Source organism: Rhea americana, unplaced genomic scaffold (assembly GCF_003343005.1).
Source record: "Rhea americana isolate MKP2758 unplaced genomic scaffold, rheAme1 scaffold_45, whole genome shotgun sequence".
Lineage (NCBI taxonomy): Eukaryota > Metazoa > Chordata > Aves > Rheiformes > Rheidae > Rhea > Rhea americana.
Genome location: NW_028186590.1, coordinates 5,265,416 through 5,286,651, shown reverse-complemented (window position 1 = coordinate 5,286,651; position 21,236 = coordinate 5,265,416). Strand labels below are relative to the sequence as shown.

The window sequence follows — 21,236 nt, the reverse complement described above, 5'->3', positions numbered from 1 at the left end:
ACTCAGCTCTGGAAACTAGCTTSTCCTGATAATAGCTCCACTAGTACTAAGATTAGATTAGATTAAAAACATATGTGAAACCCATCAAAAGTGAAATTTATATGGCTTTTTAAGTAGGTATTTGTTTCTGGACCRAGAAAACCAGATCTATTATTGAGACTTCTTGCAGTTTAGTAATATTTAAAATTATTATGGAACCTGCATGCTCAGAAAAGCAGTATTGGGTTAATCTATTCTGCATGTCAGAGCAAATAAATTACTTGCAGTGTAATGTGTTCTCACTTGCTAAAATAATCTGAGACTTTACAAAGCTTTGTAAGTATGTGAAATTTTTATACAGTAGACCAGAGTCTAAATGGAAAGTTGCATTACCTTTCCCAACAATGAAAGAGGCTTGAGATGAAGAAGGGCTTTGTAGGAATTGTGGCTTTAACATTTTTGTTTTATATAGAGAAATGTAATTGATATAGATGAGAAATACTTTATGATTTAAGGTGTAAAACTCTTCCACTTACTAGTTGTATTGAATACTTTGAAATTACTCCTGATGTCATCTTAGATTTTTTTTCATTAATGCTGAAGGGGACAGCTGAAAGGCCAAGAGAGCAGTGGAAGAGAGCAGCTAAATAYGGTACAATTCAGTTAGAAGTTTGGATCAGGAAGTATCTTGTCAGTTATTGTCAGATGCAATAAAACTATCTTAAATGAGACCTTGTAGAACACYGGCAGAGTGAAAACAAAGATAGACTTAATCTCTCTTGAAAATGCAGCCTGTAGAAAGTCTTGGTTTTAATTGGTCCTGCAAAAATAAGAATGGATTCTTTTTCATTACAATCACAAATATTAAACTTCTTTGAGACACTGAACTGTTCATCTCAGTAAAGCAGATTTAGCTGAATTCTGATTTGCCCTTTTAACTAGAAAGATGAATGGAATTCCAAATTTGGATTTTTTTTTTTTTTAACACATGTGCGGTTTTATCAAAGAAAATGTAATTGCACTGAAAGGAAAAAGTAAATTCAACTTGTAAAGCGTCCTAGATTTTGCATTGATCTAGAAAGRAATATAGTTTTATAACTATTTCTTGTATTGAATTGTACAAAATATAATACTGTTTCATATATTATAATGCATGGTATATTGAAGAGTCTGTATTTTGTGTCTGCTTTCTTAGTGGTAACATGCTGTTGTTGCTTTTGGTATTTTCCCAGAATTTAATGCACTAGAGAATTCAGTGGTGGTTCATCTTTAAATTAAAGTTGCAAAAATGTGGTTTGGGGGTATTCTGATAGATTATGTTAGAAATGGCTAGTGTTTCATTTTTATGTTTTATCTACATAAAAATGAARCACATGCAAGATCAAGCACTGTTATTACTGATACTAAAGTGGCATGAGGCTGGTGGTGTGGTACTCAATATGACCTGACAATTAAACTCACTTTAAGGTATGAGAATACTTGTGTCTGTGCTTCTAGCTGCCTAATATARATATTCTCCAAGTCAAACTACTGTTCACCAAATGACTAGTTTGGATTTTCACTCTTCAGTAAGCAAATACCACAGAGAGCAGTCTTAAATGGATTAGGTGAGGTATCAGAGGGCATAGTCTAGGGGGGAAAAATCAAATGTATTAATTCTTTAAAATATTAAGGTGATCTRTAGTCATTGTTTAAGCAGCTATAAATGTCTTTTTTGGTAGTAGATGTTATACAGTGGGTAAAATATTTCATTTCTTAAGGTTCATAATGCTGCTATCACAAATAAAGCAAAATATAGAAATATTTTCATTTACTATAGAAATAGCAATATCTTTAATAAACTAAGATTGCTTTGAAACTCTTTTTGCTTTTTTTGTTTTAGACAAAGTCTACAGGGAGTTGAAGATAAAATCACAAAACTGAAAGTGACCATGGTGGCATGGGACCGCCATGACAACTCTGTTATAACTGCAGTAAATAACATGACTCTGAAAGTTTGGAATTCTTTCACTGGTCAACTCATTCATATTCTCATGGTAATGTCTTCCATCTTAATATACTAATCCTGAATGCAGAATYTGTATATATATCACCAAAATTATTCCTTACACATTCTTTCTACCTGAAGGCTGCCTTAAACCCTTCCAGATAATTGAAATGTAATAGACGTGCCTGTCTGCTGATTCCTAGAAAACAAACCTTTAAAGTTCAACTCTCCATTGTTGTTTGAGATGTGTGGAACTGATTTTAGACTCTCTTTCCCCCTAAAATTCTATGTTGGAAGGGAAGAGGGAAACAATTTTTTTTAGTTCTGACCTTTAATTAGTGTGACAGAGGTTTTGAAATGCAGTTAAGGAATAAAATTGCCATATCTGAACCACTGCAACCTTCTCAATCCATAGACAATAAAAGTAGTCCTCTAGTTAGAATAAACCAGATAGCATTTATACTAAAGTCTAATACTTTTTTTCTTTTGTTGGGAAAATAGGTAGCTCCAAATAACTACATATATCACTAGATGGAAATACTTTAAGGAAAGCTTTAAAGTTAGCATTAATTTTAAAAATGTATTTCTCTGTTAGTTAAATACCTAATTCTACAGGTCTAAAATAAATATCTAACTGCGACTATACCTAAACAAATTGAAGTATATGAAGCATCAAGATCAAAAATATCAAATGTTGGTTTAGGCTTTCTGTGCTTTTAAAATCATGACAGAAGTATTAGGAGTTACTTAGTGTACGTGTTAAAAAGTTAAAATTGCAGCTGGAAATAGAAAGGTATAATATACGGAAACAAAAAAAGAAATGTGGTCATAGTAGACATAGTTCTTTGCTGGGGACTTTCGTAATTTCACATTGCAGTTACCAGTGTTACTGCATTCAATTCCTGTGCAAGTATTTTGAGATGTTCCTCTTGTTTAGCTTACTCTATCTTTAATTTCAGGGACATGAAGATGAAGTGTTTGTACTTGAACCTCATCCATTTGATCCAAGAGTTCTCTTTTCTGCTGGACATGATGGAAACGTCATAGTTTGGGATTTGGCAAGAGGAGTCAAAATCCGATCTTACTTCAACATGGTAATTTTCCTACGTTATGTAGATATTCCAAAACAACCATTCTAAACTTCTTGCTATTAATAAATTCCTATGTAGGCTATTTTGAAGCTTGCATTTGTGTGTAGGATAAGATCCTACATCCACTAAAATCAATAGAGCAASTCCTCCTCAGTTTAGTGGGGCAAAGGTTAAATCTGTAACACATTGAAAATTAGGGATTTTGGCTGTGTTTCATAGTGTCATCTTTCTCTATACTTCATCCACATGAAATTGGAGTCTTGGTTTACATTGTCAGAGATCATGCGTAAGAGACAAGGTGACAGAGATCCTCCTTTAGTGCTCTGTTTCTTGCCTGGGAAACCGAGATGGAACCTGATTTATTTTTGCATTACTAATTCTTAATGTGGCTAAAGCTCTTCAGGAGTCACCTGATCTCATACAATGTTGTTGTGTGCTGCCTTGACCCATTGGACTGAATACTGTCAGCCTTTCTGTGTAGAGCTCCTCCACATGCAGGTTTCAAATTTGATCTGTTCTGCACTAAACTAATTCTTCTGGAGGATTGATGCAACAGGTATTTCCTTCTGTTTCTTAGTATTAAGAGGGTCTTTGATATACATATATTTTTCCTCAACAAGGTAATGATGTATTATGCAACTTAGACTTTGTCTCCTGCAGAAAACTACACAAAGTCGTTGTAAAATCTGAAGAATCCTTAGAATTTCAAGACTGAGCAAATGGGCTTCTTGTAGCTGCCAGCCTTAGTGGAGTGACAGTCTTGGAGACAAGAGTAAAGAAGATTGTCCTGAGAAGAGACCTGCCATAGATAGCATAACTGTTGTGACCCCCCCCCCCCTCAAAAAAAAAAAGGAGATAAAGTCAGGCTGGGAGGGGGTCACTCTGAACCTAAAGAAAGATTTGAGATGTGCAGTGTACRAGACAGATTTTCTGAAGAAATTCTGTCAAGCTCTGTGAGAGAGAGAGAGAATTTGTAGCCTAGGAAGAGATTCCTTCAGCGCTGACCTAGGTTCAGTATTGTTGCCTCTGCRTTGATATTTGTAACTGAGCTTATGAAGGGTCTGAGACAGTCAGCCTGGAGTTGTGAATACAGATCTTCTTCAGTGCTGTTCACTGTTAGCAACAGAAGTATAAGTTCTTKTTACCCAGTCAGGTTGCCTTTCCATGACCACTAAGGACTGATGTATGATAATTTTCATGAAATTTAAGATCAGAAAAGCCAGAATTCATCTGCTCTTCTTTATAATACAAGTCCATCTGAGAGCTATCTAAATCTAAATTCCTTACCTCTGATTTTAGGCAACTCCTGAAAGACCAAAATATTTAACTGAATGCTAAAGGATGTACAACTAAACACCAAAAAAAGAGTGACAAAATCATACATATTTAAGATATTTGCAGTCAAAGAGAAGTGAGTAGAGAGTAAGAAGGTCTCAGCAGCTGGTAATACGTACTTCGTGCTGGAAATGAATGTGAGAAAGTCCGTCTGCTGAGTGAAGTGAGGGGAGTTGTAAGTCTGGCAACCGATTTGAATCGAAGTACTGAATAAGAGATACCAATTGTGTATCTAAGAGAGGCTTCTCCCTGCAGTCTGGGAATATTTCACTAGCCAGTCTTCCATGTCTGATGTTTCAAAAGACAGAGATGGAGGGAAACCAGTTTATTTAGATGATTAGGGGAAGATGCTCCTAGAGCATGAGACTTGATTATATAGTCACCTCTGCGGAACTGCAGTGGTTGAAGTGTTTCAATTTACTTAGGGAAGGCATGACTATACACAGAATTGGCAGACTTACCCTTGTTTCTTAACTGGCATATCATCTGGGAAAATAATTTTATTAGCTAGAATCAATTTATCTGATAAAACTGCTGTGACTTTCTTGGACTTGCTCAGAATGTCATCTCACACCTCTGAAAAACAGTATTTCTATCTGGGGGATGGGAAAATTTTTCAGTTTGGGTTCTGTTTGATCAGATAGGACACATCACCAGCAAGAACCAAACCTGTGTTCTGAATGACATGTGATTTCTGCTTTACCAGTCAAGAACCTTTCATTGTCATTGTCCAATAGGACAATATCTGTGGTAGCTGAACTAGCACTGAATGGCTTTGTCACAACAGRTATTTCTTTAATAAAATTGCAGACTCTGGAGGTATTTTATTAGAAAAACCTTAGATAATTCGAAGCTTAACAATAATTAGTCCAGTCAGTTTTTCCCATCTTAAATGGATTGTTTGGTACATCTGAAACCTTGTGACAAATCCCTTAGTAGAGTTGGGTATTTTAAGCTCCCAGAAACCTGTGTTTCTTCATTGTCAACATCACAAAATCTGAATAATGCTGAAGATATCATTCAGTTTAAGAGAAAGAGTTAATTCCTCATATCCATCCAGTGAATGTGAAACTGCAGAGCAGCAGCAACCAAATATGCTTTTTGTTTTGTATATAACTTAAAGGGAGGAAATCCGGGTTCATTTGTGCCTTGATGGGTAGATGGCAGATAGATGCCAATAGAGGAGTGTAGAGATCCTGCAAAACATTTTCTGTGTTTTTCTTTTTCTTAAGATTTGCTGTAAAATCATTAAGACAGAGCTGAAGCTTTTTAAAAAAGACGGTTTTCAAGTGCAGGAAATCCAGTCCTGGGCTAGTTTMAAGTTGGATGTGCATCTACAGGTTTTGTGGTCAGTGTACTATCTCTGGCAGTCCTGACGTAATACAACTGCTAATGAAAAATAGGTTCTCTATGAGATAGAAGAGTAAGGATATATATTTTTATAAGGATATATTTTTGACATTCATTTTCCCCAAAAAGCATTGAGGTTGTGGCTTTGCTGAAATGTTAAARCAATTTCATGGACTTTATTTCCTCAATATGAATAAGCATTTAGCAGACTTACTGAAAATGCAAGGGTAATAAACCTTTAGTGATTGTTGCAGATAACTGTTTCAGAACCTGTAGTGATTTGCTAGATAATATTTTTACCACAGAAGGCCAGCACAAACCTTGTAAAGGTTTAAGCTGTGGCTACCGTAACCATAAGGTTTTAAACCCAGAGCCCAGATTCACTGAAGGACTTGACTGTTGCAGCATCTGCATTTAGGTTCTTCAGTCCCAAAGTGGAGTGCAGTATTCCCCCAAACCTTAGATGAATCTGTCTCAGTAGATGATCCAGGAGAAAATTATGCTGAATGCTGAGCTATCTAGTGAGAGCCACTGGGCAACAATGTACGTAGAGGTGTACTTGAAATGCTGCTGCTTATTCAAAGTTGCACTGAGACACCTGGGTATACTCAGGATCCCTTCTGTGCTTAGGTGTCTTTCTAAGAACTGAGCACTGCTGTACTAAAAGGGGACCACAGGAGCAGATGGCAATGGCACCCATCTTTTGTGATTACCTATTTGTTAAGCTATTTAACTGGTAAATGAAAGACATTTTTTTCTCTCTTCACAAGGTAAGGTGTTGAATTCAACATCTGTCACTTACCCAGGAGGGTACCTTTAACTATAAATTTCTAGACTGCATATTTTCCTTTCTCTTGAAGTTATGCCACTGTGGAGAAGCATGCTAGCTGGTTGATTTAGTTACTTGTCTTAGACTCATATTCCYGGGTGTAGAAGTCATGTTATAGGTAAATTGTAAAGTGGTAGAAATGGCATTTGTACCCTTCAGGCTTCAGGCAGATTCTTAAATTTGCAGGATTAGAGCTTTATTAGGCCATGGTACAAAAGCTATGCAACACTTACTGTTGTGACAGTATCTCTTCCTTCAAGTATTCTCACTAAGTTATTTTTTAAATAGACCTAAAACTATTKGTTTATGAAGAATGTTAAGATTCATTCATAACACAAGATCCTCAGATGATGTATACTGCAGCTTCACTTAATGCTTATAATTCCTGTAGTCTTTGAGTAAAACTATCTCAGTTTTGAGTACATATGAGGGCAGGGGGAAACAAAAGAACCCCACAGGGAATTAAGGATATTCCAGATCAAAAAAAAGGTATCTGATAAGGTTAGGTAGATGCAAAGATTTTGTTTGGTGAGCTTTTGTTAGTGTTGCACTCTGGATATGAGGTATGGTGATCTTTGAATCTAGACCCAAATGTCTTTGTGTTACAGTGCTGCTCTTGGTTTTCCTTTGACTCCTGTATTTTCCTTTAAGCAATACGTAACAGGGTTGAGGTCTGCTGCTTCTAACTGCTTGCTAAGGCAGAGCCTGTCTAGAGCCTTAAGAGTGTGTGGGCTTCTCCTACAGTAAAGCTAACAGCTCTTGTCCCATGAACTTGCTGCCCAGGAGAAGTATAAAGACAAAATCTTTCTAAAAGATTTCTGGGTGCATATGGAAGGACCTGTAGCTTTGTTCTCTCGCTCATCTTTTCTTGCATAATCTGGTTTATGGCACAGCTTCATGAACAGTTGCAGGAACATAAAACTGCAGTTACTTGAAAGTATGCTGGTGAAAGTATAACTGTAGTACGGTAGTGAGAACAAAAGATTGGAGGAGAAGAGAGCAGGGATTTTTACAGTCCTTGCTGCCATGGAATGTTTAATGTTTGCACTGTCTTTGGATATAGTTACTTTGCCTGAATCTGTTACCAGATTCAGTGAAATACTGTAACTAGGCATTGCAATTACTGTACCTGAAGACTTGTGTGTTATTCATGAAGTCATGCTGACTAGCCTCGTGAAACTGAAGGAATCTTTGTGTAATAAAGAAATTAATCTGCTGGAAGTAGTGATACCTTTAAACAAAAATGGTTCTCCCAATTGACAGATTTCCAGCACAAACTAACAAAACCAACCAACCAAAAATCTTTCATGACTACGTGTTTCTGTTCTGCCTTACTGGGTTGGCTCTTATTGCAAAGTGAATCTTTAAGTGAGCTAGGCTTTGTAATAGCTTTCCTATGTCTGACATTACTTGCATTCCTCAAGGGCCTCCTGTATGCCTAAACATCTGTTAAGGTCAGACTTTTGCTTGCAATACTAACATTTTCCTCCTGATGCTTTTGAAGGCTTCACTTGGACTGATTATTGTTAAACTACCTTATCTTTAAAACAGTCATTCTGAGTGTTGTCATGTTATTACAGTGCTCTTTACAGCGTGTTCCAGGTGGATAATGCTTCTGGAACTCGCTTTAAATTCAGTGCAAAGGTGGCCATAATCTGTTCATCGTGTTGTGAAGATTGCTTTGAAATGCTGGTAGAGAAGAATGTTTTTTACAGTCTTGTTTAAATTAAATTGACAAAGCTGAATACTTAGAAATTCTCCTGCCTTTTTGGCTTTATTCTGACTTGTTGAAGGGCTAAAGGTCACACTAGGTATCTCCAGCTATTATGAATTTGCTGATGAGTCTCTTTCTAAATGCCAAAGCATTTTTCATCAGATCCTATATACAGTACCATGAGCATATTTCAGATATGCACTACAGCTTGAGCTCTGTAAACTAGTGATGTGAAGCAACTTACTGATTCTTTTCAAGGAGGAAGAGGGGGAAAAAGAAAACACACCATGCCTATGCCCTTTCCTAGCCTCTTTTAACATGGCAATTAACTCTGTTACATTCAGGAAAGAAATACTTTGAGGTTTCCCTGAAATACATGATTGTTCACCTTTCTGTCATTGAGTTGCTTGCACTGGAAACCAGGTTGATACTTGAAGAACAGTGAATAGTTTCTTACAGTTTTGTTGTTCCCGTGCCCTCTGTCCTGCTCTATGGAGACTGCAGCAGAAAAGAGCTTTAAATTCCAAAGCCTAAGGAAGGTTGACCTGCCTGTTGCGTCTTTGTTGGAAAAGATTTAGGCTACACTCACAGTTCTTACTTGTTTTGAAAAATTGTGATCCTGTATGTAAGTGTGATTTTTCATTTAAGACTCAGAATGACCACAACATCTTTGATAGGTGTAGTTTCTATGGTAGTGTGAGGTTAATGGTTTTTAACTTTCCTGGAAAAAAAAAAAAGATTAGTAGTGGTGTTGGCAGTTTTATTTATTTATTTGTGTTTTAACTCAGACATATTTTAATCTAAATCTCCATAACAAAATCCTACCTGTTTTCTTYTGCTCATATTTAAGACCTTAAAACTTTCATGTAAAATATTTGTTACTTAGTTCGGTGCCTTGCATGTGTTCTTACCAATATACTTGTCAATTAGAATTAAATGGTGAAGCCTAGATGGTAAATACGATTCTCTCTCTTGCTCGCTCTCTCTCTCTTTTTTTTTTTTTTAGTAAGGACTTAAGCACTTTGTGTTTATTTTACAAAATGTTAAAACAGCGTATTCACAGGTTTAGCTAGATGTTTTCTTCTATCTGTATTAAAAGCAATACATTAAAATAAATTTGATGTAAGCAACTAAATTGAAAAGTATCAATTTTCTAACAAGTTATTGTTTTCATAGTTGCACCTTTAATACCAGTTTAGTAGTATTTTATTTTGTACTACTTCATCTAAATTTGTCAGCAYAGAAGTAAATTATTCCAGATTTTAGCATAAAGTCTGGATTTAACTGCATAAAGTTAAACTTGTGCTTTTTTTAAAAAAGAAAATCTGTGACATGRCTTAAAACTAGGGACAAAAATAGAGTGGAATGGATTGGAATTCAGAGATTAAAGGACATCATATTGGAACCTTATTTAAATGATTATGCACCTTTTTGGCAAGATGAAATTTACACTGACTTTACATTATATGATCACATCAAAACTTAAATGTAATTTTTGTCTATTAAAAAGTACATTAGAGGGAAATGGAAAATCTTAAGTTCCTGGTATTGAAAAGCTTTACAAAGAAGTTAAATATAACCCGTTGAACATGCAGTATATAAAAGCATGAGCTCCAACTTAGAGATTAATTCTTTGCTTATATACTTGGCTGGAGTTAGGAAGGTGCTGCAGACGTAGCTGTCTTTGAAAGAAAGAAAGAAAGAAAAAAGCCTTCATTTGCTGCTTCAAAGTTAAAAGCATTGACAATCTGCCAATTTTGTAACAACAGATTTGTTCAGATTATGACTTCTTTTGCATAGCATTAAATGTTTYATACTGTCTTACTAAGTTAACTGAAAGATTATCACTACTGGGGTTAGCTTCTCTACTAAAGTCTCAGATTTTATGGGACAGTATTGGTTACCTGAAATAGAGAAAAAAAAAGAGAGAGAGAGCGAGCACTATACTTTAGAAAGATTCTTTCTTGTTTGTTTTCATTTTTACAAATTAAAGAGAAAATATTCTGAAAAAAGGGAAAATACAAAAGCATCTTCATGCAATGTTCAGGCAAACTCATTTAATATATACTTTTCCCAATTGTAATATTTAGGGAAAAGACTATGTATTKTTACTTTCAAATCCATTATTAATTGATTTAAAATTTCCTTTCTAGTCTTTTCATCCATGTCAGACATACRAAGCTCATATGAAGGAGATCATTTAAACAAAATCTTAGATACAATTTTGAATAGGTACTCTAGTGGTTATGTCTGGGTATTTCTGAAGCTGTAGGTGTGAAGAGGAAAAGTTTTATTTCAGTAGAAGATACTTTAAAGAAAAATATTCCAGCATTTTCCTTATTGCACTCAGAAGTTTAGAATGTGACTGAATTTCTAGTATTCCCCACTAGAAAAGTTTAGATAGAAGAAAGGGTGTATTGGAATGATCTTTCCAAGATGCACTGCTGCTTAAAAGCTGTTTACATCACAGTCTTCTGCAGTAGCTTTTATTAGACTGTTCTAACTCTTTATACAGTGAAGTATATAATGTTTCATAAAAAAATCGTTTGTGAGTATTCACAAGCATATTTTTAGGTCTCTTGATTCTTGGCCAGTTTGGAAATTTAGATTCAACCTGTTAGGACTGTAGTGTGGTAAAGAAAAAAAATGGTCCTTAGTTTTCTTCTTCACGTTGCTTCTTGCTTGAGAAGCCTTGAAGTAAGAAAACAAAAAATTGATAGACTTGTTTTGAAGGCACACTCTTAAATTGCTTTATTTAATCTAATTGCCTTGGAAAGCACTTGGAGTAGTAGAATCAAGAGGCAGATGTTAACCTACCCTGCAAAGCCACTGTCTTCTGGTTACATAGTAATTACAGTTACAAAGCTCTGTAAGTGCTGCTGCTATTCCAAATGATATCTTAATGAAACAAGTCATACTTTACAGAAATGCAGGCACAAAATTAGGAAATGAGTGACGTATAATGCAACAAAGCAGTAGTTGTATTCAAGATGTTAAACTTATTTTTAAATCTACAAAAATGTATACTACCATCCATCATATGAGAAAGTTTGAGTAAGGTGAATGCATTTTTATTAGTTTTGCTTTACATTCACTCTGTGAAATTACTGTGGTGAATATATGCCTTTTCCTAGCCAGATATTAATCTGTGTGAACTAGTTAATGCAGATTAATATTTTAAATTGAAATCAAAGATTAATCTGCATGTTAATGTTAAGCTTGAAAGTTCAGACCACTTAAAAACAAAAAGCTTAAAACYGAAAAATCTAGACTGCTGAAGCTAATGCCTGTTTGGTTCCCAAGTCTGCAGCTAACTGGTATCTAATTAATATAAACTTGTCTGGTGCTACTCAAAGTTCAATGCATTTCTTTCAAAGTGGGTCCTTAATTACTTTTATAAGACATGGTAATTTTATTGCCTGGTCCTTTTTTCAAACTTCCACATTTTCCTAAATTTTTTATTTAAAAATAATTTTTAAATCTAGCATCTTCTGAAAAATTTAAAAAGAAACATTTTCTTAGCTTTGTGAACTGTGGATGTGTTGTATGTGTATTTTAAAATAAGCAGTAAGTGAAATTGTTGTATACAAAATTTGACCAAATAAAGGTCAAGTGAAGCATTTCATAAGAATTATTTTGATTACTGAAATTGTATGGGGTAGAATTCTGACCCCACTTGAGGTTAATGATGCATTGTTTTCCCTCCTCCYTTCCTGGGGCTCTCTGCTCTCTGCCCTTTTCCCACATTTATTTTTATATGTCAGTGAGAGAAATTGGGAACCACCTTGGAGGTGATAGAACTATCTCTAGTAATGTATTTCATTATGGAGATTGGTTGTTTTTCATGTATTTGAATAACTTCCTCTACACACCTACACCCTCCAATTTAATGATGGTTTAATTGTTTTATTGCTGTTTTATCCTTATTTTACTTAGAGGAATTTCTGGTGTCAGTGTTATAGCATCTACCAATTCAAATCAAAAGGGTTTCTTCCTGCAAATTGTCAATCAAGCAGAGTCTACTAAATTGCAATTCAGATTTTTCTGCACGCTGCAGCTCCTTCAGAGAGCTGGTTGTTGACTCCATTCTTTATTTTTGAGTGGACACGTCACATGACAGGCGATTCCTGTGTTGTGTCGTCTTATATCTATTTGTCTTAGTGTTTTTCTTATCCTGTCTTCTTAGGTTCAGTCATCCTTTTGAAAATTAAAGCAACCATTCATCTTATGAAAGAAGGCTTTCTCTTTCATTGATCTTTATGAAGTGGTTCCTGATCTTCTAGTGCTACTTTTACTTTCAACACATGGTGACAAATACCTGAAGCTCTAACAGTATTATCGTGTCAGTTACAATATTGTTTACTGTTGATTAATCAGTTAACCTGAATTGCCTACCCTAGATCTTTTCCATTTCAATAGCTTTGTTGAAAACTTTTTGATTATTTTTAGCATAAATGTTGCACAAAAAAATTGCAGTCTCTATCAGAAGAAAGACATGGAAGATTATATTCTATCTAGTATAGCTCAGCAAAATACTCCATGCATGGACTGTTTCTGTCATAGGAGGTCATACTTTTGGACTGTTCTCTGAAAAGGCATGCCACTAGCTCATATAGACAGAATATTTTAATTGGAGCTTTAAAAACAAGTTATTTCCTATTTTATGGCCTTCATGAAGTCTGAAGAGACTTCCTATTTTGCTGGAATTGTATGAGACTGTTTTTATTTTTGTATCAGGTTTTGTAGTCTAGGAGCACCTTTGAAGGACGAAATGACTTAGAATAAGGTTTTAGATGCGTTATTTTTGAATTGGTCGAAGTGGTTTTTTTGAGAAGTTCCTGCTTTGACTAGTATGTAAGACTACATGAAGGATCCTGAGGAGGAAAAGCCATTCTAATATTCTATTAGTCCAAGTAGAATATTAGTCCATTTTGCAGAATCTTTGTTTATTGACAAAAATTTACACACACACACACACACACACACACACACACACACCCCTCCCTCCCCCCAAAAAGAAAGCTGTAAATATCTTTTATATAGCTTTCATATATCTTTAGGCTCCAGTACAATAATCTGTCAAGTCTTTCTATGGATATGTTTATCTTTCAGCATTCCTGAATAAGTCTAGGAAAGTAAAAACATTTGCAGTCATCTTTTCAGTCTTAATTTAATTGCTTCTTGCCTTCTTTCTAATGTTTGATCTTTGTTAAGAGTTCTAGAAGCAGCCTAGAGATCCTGTCGACTTTTTTTTCCACTGTCTTAATAAAATTTAACTGTTGTTTTCCACACCAAAATCGCATAAACTCTCCTAACTTTGTAGAAAGTCCATAGGYATTTTTTTTTGGCTTCTCATTGAAGCATGTGGTGATCAAAGATTGTTTCTTACAGCAAATAAGAACATAAACTTGCAAGGAACTTCACAATAGCAGGAGATTGACTTAACTAAGGCAGCTGTGATGTAGTTAGATCAGTTATAGAAGAGTTTATATGTTTTAAGAACAGTTAGTTATCTTTGCCTTTTTGCTATTTTCAGAAAGTTCTAGCATTTCATTCTTCCGATGGTTAGAAATCAGATTCTCAGTTTTCAGGTTGGAATGTTATTCCTAATTAATACTCATTTGTTCAAGTTAAATAGTTCTCTTCCTCCTAAACATTTTATTGTATGTGTGTACAAAGCAGTCCTGTTAACAGGGTGAGCTCTTGGGTTTTCCAGTGTCTTGATCAGTGAAAAAATTTCTCTGTATCTGCTCCAGTTAGAAATCATTTATCTTGAACATAGGAAACAGAAATTACAGGTATCATTTTAGAAGACTTCTTGCTTATCATTGTGTGCTTGTCTAGCATGCATGTTCTCTTGCTCACACATGCATTCTCTCCCTCCTCCCTCATATATTTTTCTTTCTGTTGGTGCATTATGTGTTATTCACTGYAATGAATATACAGTGATCTTTCTATTCCCAGCCAGTTGACTTAGTCTCTCATTCTGTAAGATAGAGCAGTATCTTCCTCACAAGGTTATTAGTTCATTAACTTTTCAAAGCAGTACTGATGGCCTCTGTTGGAAGGYGCAATAGATGTGCATAGTGTTACTGTGTGTAGACTGAATTCCATTATTTTTTCTAGAGTAAGTATCTTAGATGTTCTTATTAGTTTTACTATGCTTGTGGCCTATTCTGTTTTGGCCTGTTGGTCTTTAATTGCTTCAGACAATATCATTTGTACTGTGTTCCAAATCTGTTTTAATGCATGATTTCCTAATCTATGTTTCATCAATGGACTCTCTCTCTTCCCCTCTCCCCCTTTAGTTGCTACTAAAAAGGCSAGGATTGAGGAGCTTCACTAATAACGTATTTGTAGCTCTGTGTATCTTTTCAGTGCTAGTAACTGTAGTGACTGTTATCTTTTCCTTAGCAACTTTATCTACCATACAGTTCTCTRCTGATCACTCTCCCTTTCCTTTGAGCTAAGTTTTTAGTGCTGTATCATGGCACCATTATTAGATGACTTGATCTAGCTAGGTTGAATGAATTGTGTTTTCTTGGTATACAAAATCAGTTATCTTACCGAAGAGAGTCTGCTAAGTTTTTCTGATATTTTCTGCTCTTTGATGCAATCTGCATTTTATTCAATTTTTTGTTTCTCTTGTTTTACATTCCTTGAAGACTAGATATGCTATTCATAAAACTTTAAAAGGCAGCTTATTGGCCCAGTCACTTGCTCCTTAAGTATAGCTTCCCTGATTTCATGCCACGAATTATTTCTGTGAACTAGGACTTAATATTTTTGAGCCAGTTTCACAACTCTGTTCTCCCTTGTTTGGGAACATAAAAACTGTCATCACAACTGAAAGGAAGAGAATAGATTCCCCTTCTCATTCCCTCATTTCATTCCTTTTCATTCCCTTATTTCATCAGCATTCCTCCCTTTGGTGTGTATCTGCATCTTTCTGTGTCCTCACTATTATCCTAAGATAGAAAGTGGAAAGAAATTCTTTGATTTGAAGTTAAGGATAACCTTGATTTAGGCCTTGCTCATTGTCTGGCATCACTGGTTCTTTCCTTTTTGGGTTGAAGAACCTTTGCTACCTGTAGCATCTTAATGGGTTCACTTTCAAAATCCCTATTTTACAGAGACCACTATTAATTGACTACTGCTTTTTCCGTTTTTATGAGTGTTCTCCTCTTCCCTTTATCCTTGGTATCGTTTTATTCACCAGGGAAAAATTCCAGACAGAAAAAAGTTTTTCTTTTTTGGGATGCAATTTAGTTCTTGCATCTTTGATTTAAAAAAAAAGAAAAAAAGTGCTGTTGGAAAAGTCACATATTTGAAGGATTAAGTTAATGTTTAATTCTAAACTTTAGTTTCTACTCTGTAAAGTACCATTTATTAATTCAAAAATTTATTTTTTTCTTTTTTGGAAAAATGTTCTACTGGATATCACTCGTAGCAGGCCTTGCTCTTTAATTTTTAATAGCAGTTACATCTTAGCAGCTTATTTTCCTGTGTTGACAGATTTTCTTTTCTTATAGGATTAAGGATCTGTATTTCCAAGCACTTAGTACGTAAGACTCATAAGACTTAAAGGCTGATACTAAAAGATGTGATTGTTGTCCTTTGCAAAAGCATTTGTGACTATGTTTCAAGTAAAACTGTTTACACTGTACTAATTGCTGAATAGTGAGTGGATCACTTTTCCTTTATATCAGAAAGGAATGTCTTCAACTAACAYTTCACTTTAACCCTAGGAGTTTCTTGAAAATGGCCCATCCCAGCCTTTCCTCCCTGAGGAGGATTAAGGATACCATCTATCTGATTGTTCCCCACCACCACTCCTTACTGTGGTTAGCAAGTAATTCTTCCCACTGCATGCCTAGTTTTCCTTGGACAGCGAAAAAAATTCTTCAAATCTTAGCTTCTAGGAGGACGGTGCAATTCTATTTATGCAGGACTTTGTTGTTAGGAAGCTCGATACTTTGTGTTTTCTTTGTTGGGGGTAGGGAAGGGGATCAGAAACTTCTATATAAACACTTTTCCAGATTTTAGTATACATCTRCAAAGTTTAATCTTTGGCTGAAGTTCCCCCTAGCTCTCTCATGCCTCCCCAAACTGTCTCCCTTTAGTAAGGTGAGCTTTCTACCTACAAAGAGCAGTGCAAAGTGTAACGTTACCTCAGTTGTTGGATCTTGCATTTACTTAGCCTAAATTAATTCTGCATTCTTAGCTGTTGTGATATTAGTACCACTCACTTGAGGCTCTGTTTTTATTTCCCATCTCCTTCTGTAGGATACTTCTACTAAAATTCATTCCTTCTGGAATAATATGGAGCAAAATAGAGCATAAATCTTGCATTGGTTTATGTTCCTTTTTTGCGAGTCCAGAAACTCACTTTACTTTTTTGGCAAACATCGATAGTAAGAGAGACCATTACCTAATAATTAAAAGCACTGGGAATAGATGTAGCAGCCTCTACCATTAGGGGGTGTGTGCAAGGGTGTGGATGTGGATTTGTTGTATGACCATGGGCAAAACAGTTAGACTTCTTGCCTCAATCTTTTAACCTGTAAAATAAAACAGTACCTAGCTCACAGGAGTTTTGAGGCTTAGTTCATTAAAAACAATAGCCTCTATTGGAAGGTGCCAAAAAAGTGCGTAGTGTTACTGTGTGCAGACTGATTTTTTTCTCTCTCTCTTTTATTTTCTTTTTTTCTTTTTCTTTCTTTTTCTTTTTCTTTTTCTTTTTCTTTTTTTTTTTGGCAGTATATAGGACTGCCGCAGTTAGGGAAAGAATTTTTTTGGTCTCTCTTTAAAGAAAATGCAAAATTGCTTTACTGGGGAGAATAGAAAGGGGCGTTCTGAAGAGGTGCTGAAGGCATGAAAATTCAGAGTGGTGATTGGTCACCTCTGCTTGATTGACAGGTTGCAGGGAAAAACAAAAACCCATTTGTTCTGGCTTAATGGAACTGGAAAACAGAAAATGAGTATCAGGTAAAAATTCCTTTTTTAAAATCTTTGCAGTTCTCCTTTAAAAGCTGGAGTTAGAACTACACAAATCTAAACCTCCCCATACCAACAAAGTAGGAATAGGAATTACAGGAACAGGTAGTTGCTAAGTTGTATAATGCGGGTTGTCTATGTCAGTGTGTTTTGCAGCGGGCAGGTGTTCTGGAACACCACAGCAGCCAATGCTTATGAGCTAGCTTAGTGGAAAGGCAGAGGATTGAAAGGATGTAGTGACTTAAAGCCCTGAACTGGACCCAGCTCTACGGTTAGGCTTATCAGCAGGACATTCAAGGGGAAGCTTTTATTGTTACTTCCTATACTGTGCCTGCTTTGTGGATAAAGTCTGTCCGTTTCTACTACTATGAATTTGGCATCTTTCATGAGTATTACCACAAAATTCACTGAATAGTGAATGGCTAAAAAGTAAACTATGTACTAAAGTAACTTCCATCTATCAGTATACTGTTGTATTGTTTTTATATAAATTTCAACATCAGCACCAGTTTTGACAATCATAATTTAAAACAATTTATTTCTGATAACTTATTTGTTTTTTATATTGATGTATTTCAGATTGAAGGACAAGGACATGGTGCAGTTTTTGACTGCAAGTGCTCTCCTGACGGACAGCATTTTGCATGTACTGATTCTCATGGTCACCTTCTGATTTTTGGCTTTGGTTCCAGTAGCAAATATGACAAGGTACAGTACAAGATGAAAATCAAAATGTCTGTGTTGAATGTATTTGTGTGTACTTCAGGGCTTTGTTTCAAGATGATGTATCTCAATGTATTTTTGAGTCATTAATGTGAGATGCTTCAGATTCCTGTTTTTGACACTGGACTCTCAGTGTTTTTCGTCTTTAAATTRCAGAAACATACTATGAAGCTATTATTATTTGCATGGGAATCACAAAAAATCAGTCATTGCCTCTTCTCTGAAGCGAGGGCRTTACAGGTGTATAATAAGTGATCCACATGGATAAAGTGCATAGACCAAAGTGAAATTGATGTTAGTTGCACATTTGGCTGTAATTTTTCCARTTCTAAGACAAAAGGTGAGGCAGGATGGGGACATTGTAGTAAAACTAATTCTTGATATTTGTTTAAACATTTTATAACATGGGAGACTGTTATTTACATTAGAGGTACTGTRTGTTCTAGTGACACAGCTTTATGTCTGCTTATATAGTTTTACAAGCATGGATGTCATGGTGCTTACACAGCAACGTGAAATTAAAATCCTGTATCTTTATCTTGATACCATAGTTACCATTGTGTATTCAGAGTTTTGGGTGGCTTATCACAGACCCTCACGCCTGGAAAGATTTTTCTTTCTTTCTTTCTTCCAACCTGCCATGGTTGATGAGCGTGCCTTATGAACTGTACAGTACCTAGGTGGGTGTGCCCACAAGGTCCTTGCTGCTGGTACCTGATGCTTGAAGACTGTTGGTGAAATGCTGATGTCTGGATCCTGACTTCTGCGTTGGATCTTTGAACTTGGGCCAGTCTTCAAAGCACCATGTCAAAACCACATGGATCTGAAGGAGAGAAAGCAAAAGACATTTTAATCTTTGTCTTGTAAACCACTGCATTTCTGTCTGAAGTCTTCCAGTTCTTATCTTGATGCTAGTTACAGCAGTGTTAAATACTGGGGATATTTTTTTTTCCTTTTTCTCAGCGATTATTGCAAGTACTCAATACTTGACTGTTGTTGCTGTCCCTCAACTATTAAGATAGATCAGTCCTCCTTTTTGTTTCCTTTGGAATGGAAGGGAAAACACACAGAAGCAACACAAGCCAGGAAAACTAGGATTATYAGAAGATGAATTTCAAGGTCTTTCTATCTTTCAGAGTTTCTGCTCTTCCAGATTTTAAACATTGCTGTGATAGAAATAATTCTCTCAACATAATCCATGGATTGTTCGAGTTTTCCATTTCACTCTAATTGTTTTGGAATTGTGTAGTCCTCTGTTCAGGAATGTTGCGAATGGACATGGTACAAGAGCCTTTTTGTCTTTACTGTGGCAGACCAGGAGCTCCTTTACACTGCCATTTGATAGATTAATTTTTGCGGGATTAGATCTGTTTGAAGAAGGAAAACAGTATTTTTCACTTTTTAAACTATTATAACTTTATTCCCTTTGGATTTGCTGTGCAGCCTTTGAGAAGAGATTGTTTCAAATTTCTTGCTTATCGAGTGATCTAAAATGATCCTCTCCAGCTAGAACTGTGCCACAGTATTCTTCCCATTATTGACCATGGAAGAAATGGGAAGAAATAAGATTTACATGTTTGCCTATTTTTTTTTAATCTGTCTTCAGCTTTCAGAAAATTCATCTCAGAAATTATAGATCTTTGTTGTCTGTCTCCAAATCCTTTCACTTTCTGACCTGCTTTCTGGAAAAATGTAGCTAAAATGGATGGTTGCTGGAAACTTGGTGTTGTGCTCTGCCGACTCCAGCCTCTGCCCCCCCCCCCCTTCCTTTCCCTCTTTCTCCATTGTTTTCTTCACAAACATTTTCAGTATGATCTTGACCTTGACCATGAGGAGGAGAAGGAGGTGCATTATTTTTTGTTTGTGGGTAGGAGGGTTTTTGGGTGACATACTTAATGGAGAAGTACACATTTGTTGCTTACTTTGGACTCCTTCGGCCTTTGATCCAGTTAAGGGGACCTTGAGCCAATCTCAGCTGAGATTTCTGAGTGTCTGAATTTCATCAGAGATGAGTTGAGCTCAATGTCAGCAGGACATGTACGTTTTAGGACACCCTTGCTTAGGTGGGAAAACTTGTCAAGAGTGCCTGTCTTYCCTGACAGGTGCCTTATCCTAAAGCATAAGGCGCCTTTCAGTTAGTTTTACATCTTACACTGGGCTGTATCTCTGAGCCTTCCAAAGCCATTAGACTACCCAAGCCACTGTTCCTTGTTGCAAGTTGACAGCTCCTGTGCACTAGTGGGGAAAGTCTCTTTGCATTTGTGTAGATTTGCCTATCTGGAGAAATTGGGTGTTCTGAATGTATAATTGTCTAGCTTATCTTCTAGAGCTCAGACCTGTGTTGAAAGCTTTCCCACCAGCAACAGAATTGAAGTTTGAGATGTCATATGTAAAAGACACTTGTCTTCTTGTTTTTGTCATAAAGTTGAACTCTAAAAAAGTAGAATAGCGAGGCCTGCTTGTTAGTATTCTTAACAGGTTCACATCATCTGCTGAACAGATGAGAAACTGAACATGGCTATTTACGGTTCCCTAATTCATCCTGAAGGACCTGGGGCCTAAGAAGAAGATCTTACACTGGAGTGTATCTCTGAGACCCAGGTTCCAGCAGGAGCTTTTCAGAGTTCTGCTTAGAGCTGGTCTGAGCCGGGATTCTCTATTAAATGCCATTCTTATCCCATGGAGTGGAAGATTGTTATTTACTTTCTGTTCCGTATTTGCTTGTAAAAAGTACACAGAAAGGTAAATATAGGTAAGTCCCTGCTGATCTTGCAGCAGAGACTCTTCTGGTATGAGGACACTGGGTCCAAGATCCTCCTCTTGCTCACAAAACCTGGTAATGTGAGCACTGTACAGCCAAACAGGACATCAAAACTCAACAGCTTGGATGGTCATGCTATTGGAACCTCTTCTTTTTCACTGTGATAAGTACTTAAACATAATAGGAAGATTGCAGTAGATGAGAGTACTAGATGCTCTACTGTTATGATTCTGTGCAAAACCTTAAGTTCTCCTGGAGGACTTTTCCTCATCATCTCGAGCCAGCTCTTTGAGCTGAAGGAGCAAAAGTTACTAAGCTGGCCTTGATGAAACAAAGTTTCCGTTGATGAAGTTTCCATTGATGAAACATGATTGTTGCGCTCATGAGTGTGCTTGCCATTTTTTTCATTCATTCTCTCAAGTTAATAAAGAATCTGGCAACAGTACTTCTTCCAGTCAGGGCCTCTTACT

General features: G+C 36.1%; 1 protein-coding gene across 2 annotated transcripts in view; it reads left to right on the top strand.

The window, feature by feature from the left end:
- The window catches only part of PHIP (PHIP subunit of CUL4-Ring ligase complex), a 116,011-nt gene that overhangs the window by 42,113 nt on the left and 52,662 nt on the right, over nt 1–21,236 (top strand). For both annotated transcript variants that reach the window (XM_085316072.1, XM_085316071.1), the window contains exons 14-16: nt 1,862–2,015; nt 2,926–3,060; nt 17,862–17,990. In XM_085316072.1, the coding sequence (XP_085172198.1) occupies nt 1,862–2,015; nt 2,926–3,060; nt 17,862–17,990 (418 nt within the window). The remainder of the gene's footprint in view (nt 1–1,861; nt 2,016–2,925; nt 3,061–17,861; nt 17,991–21,236) is intronic.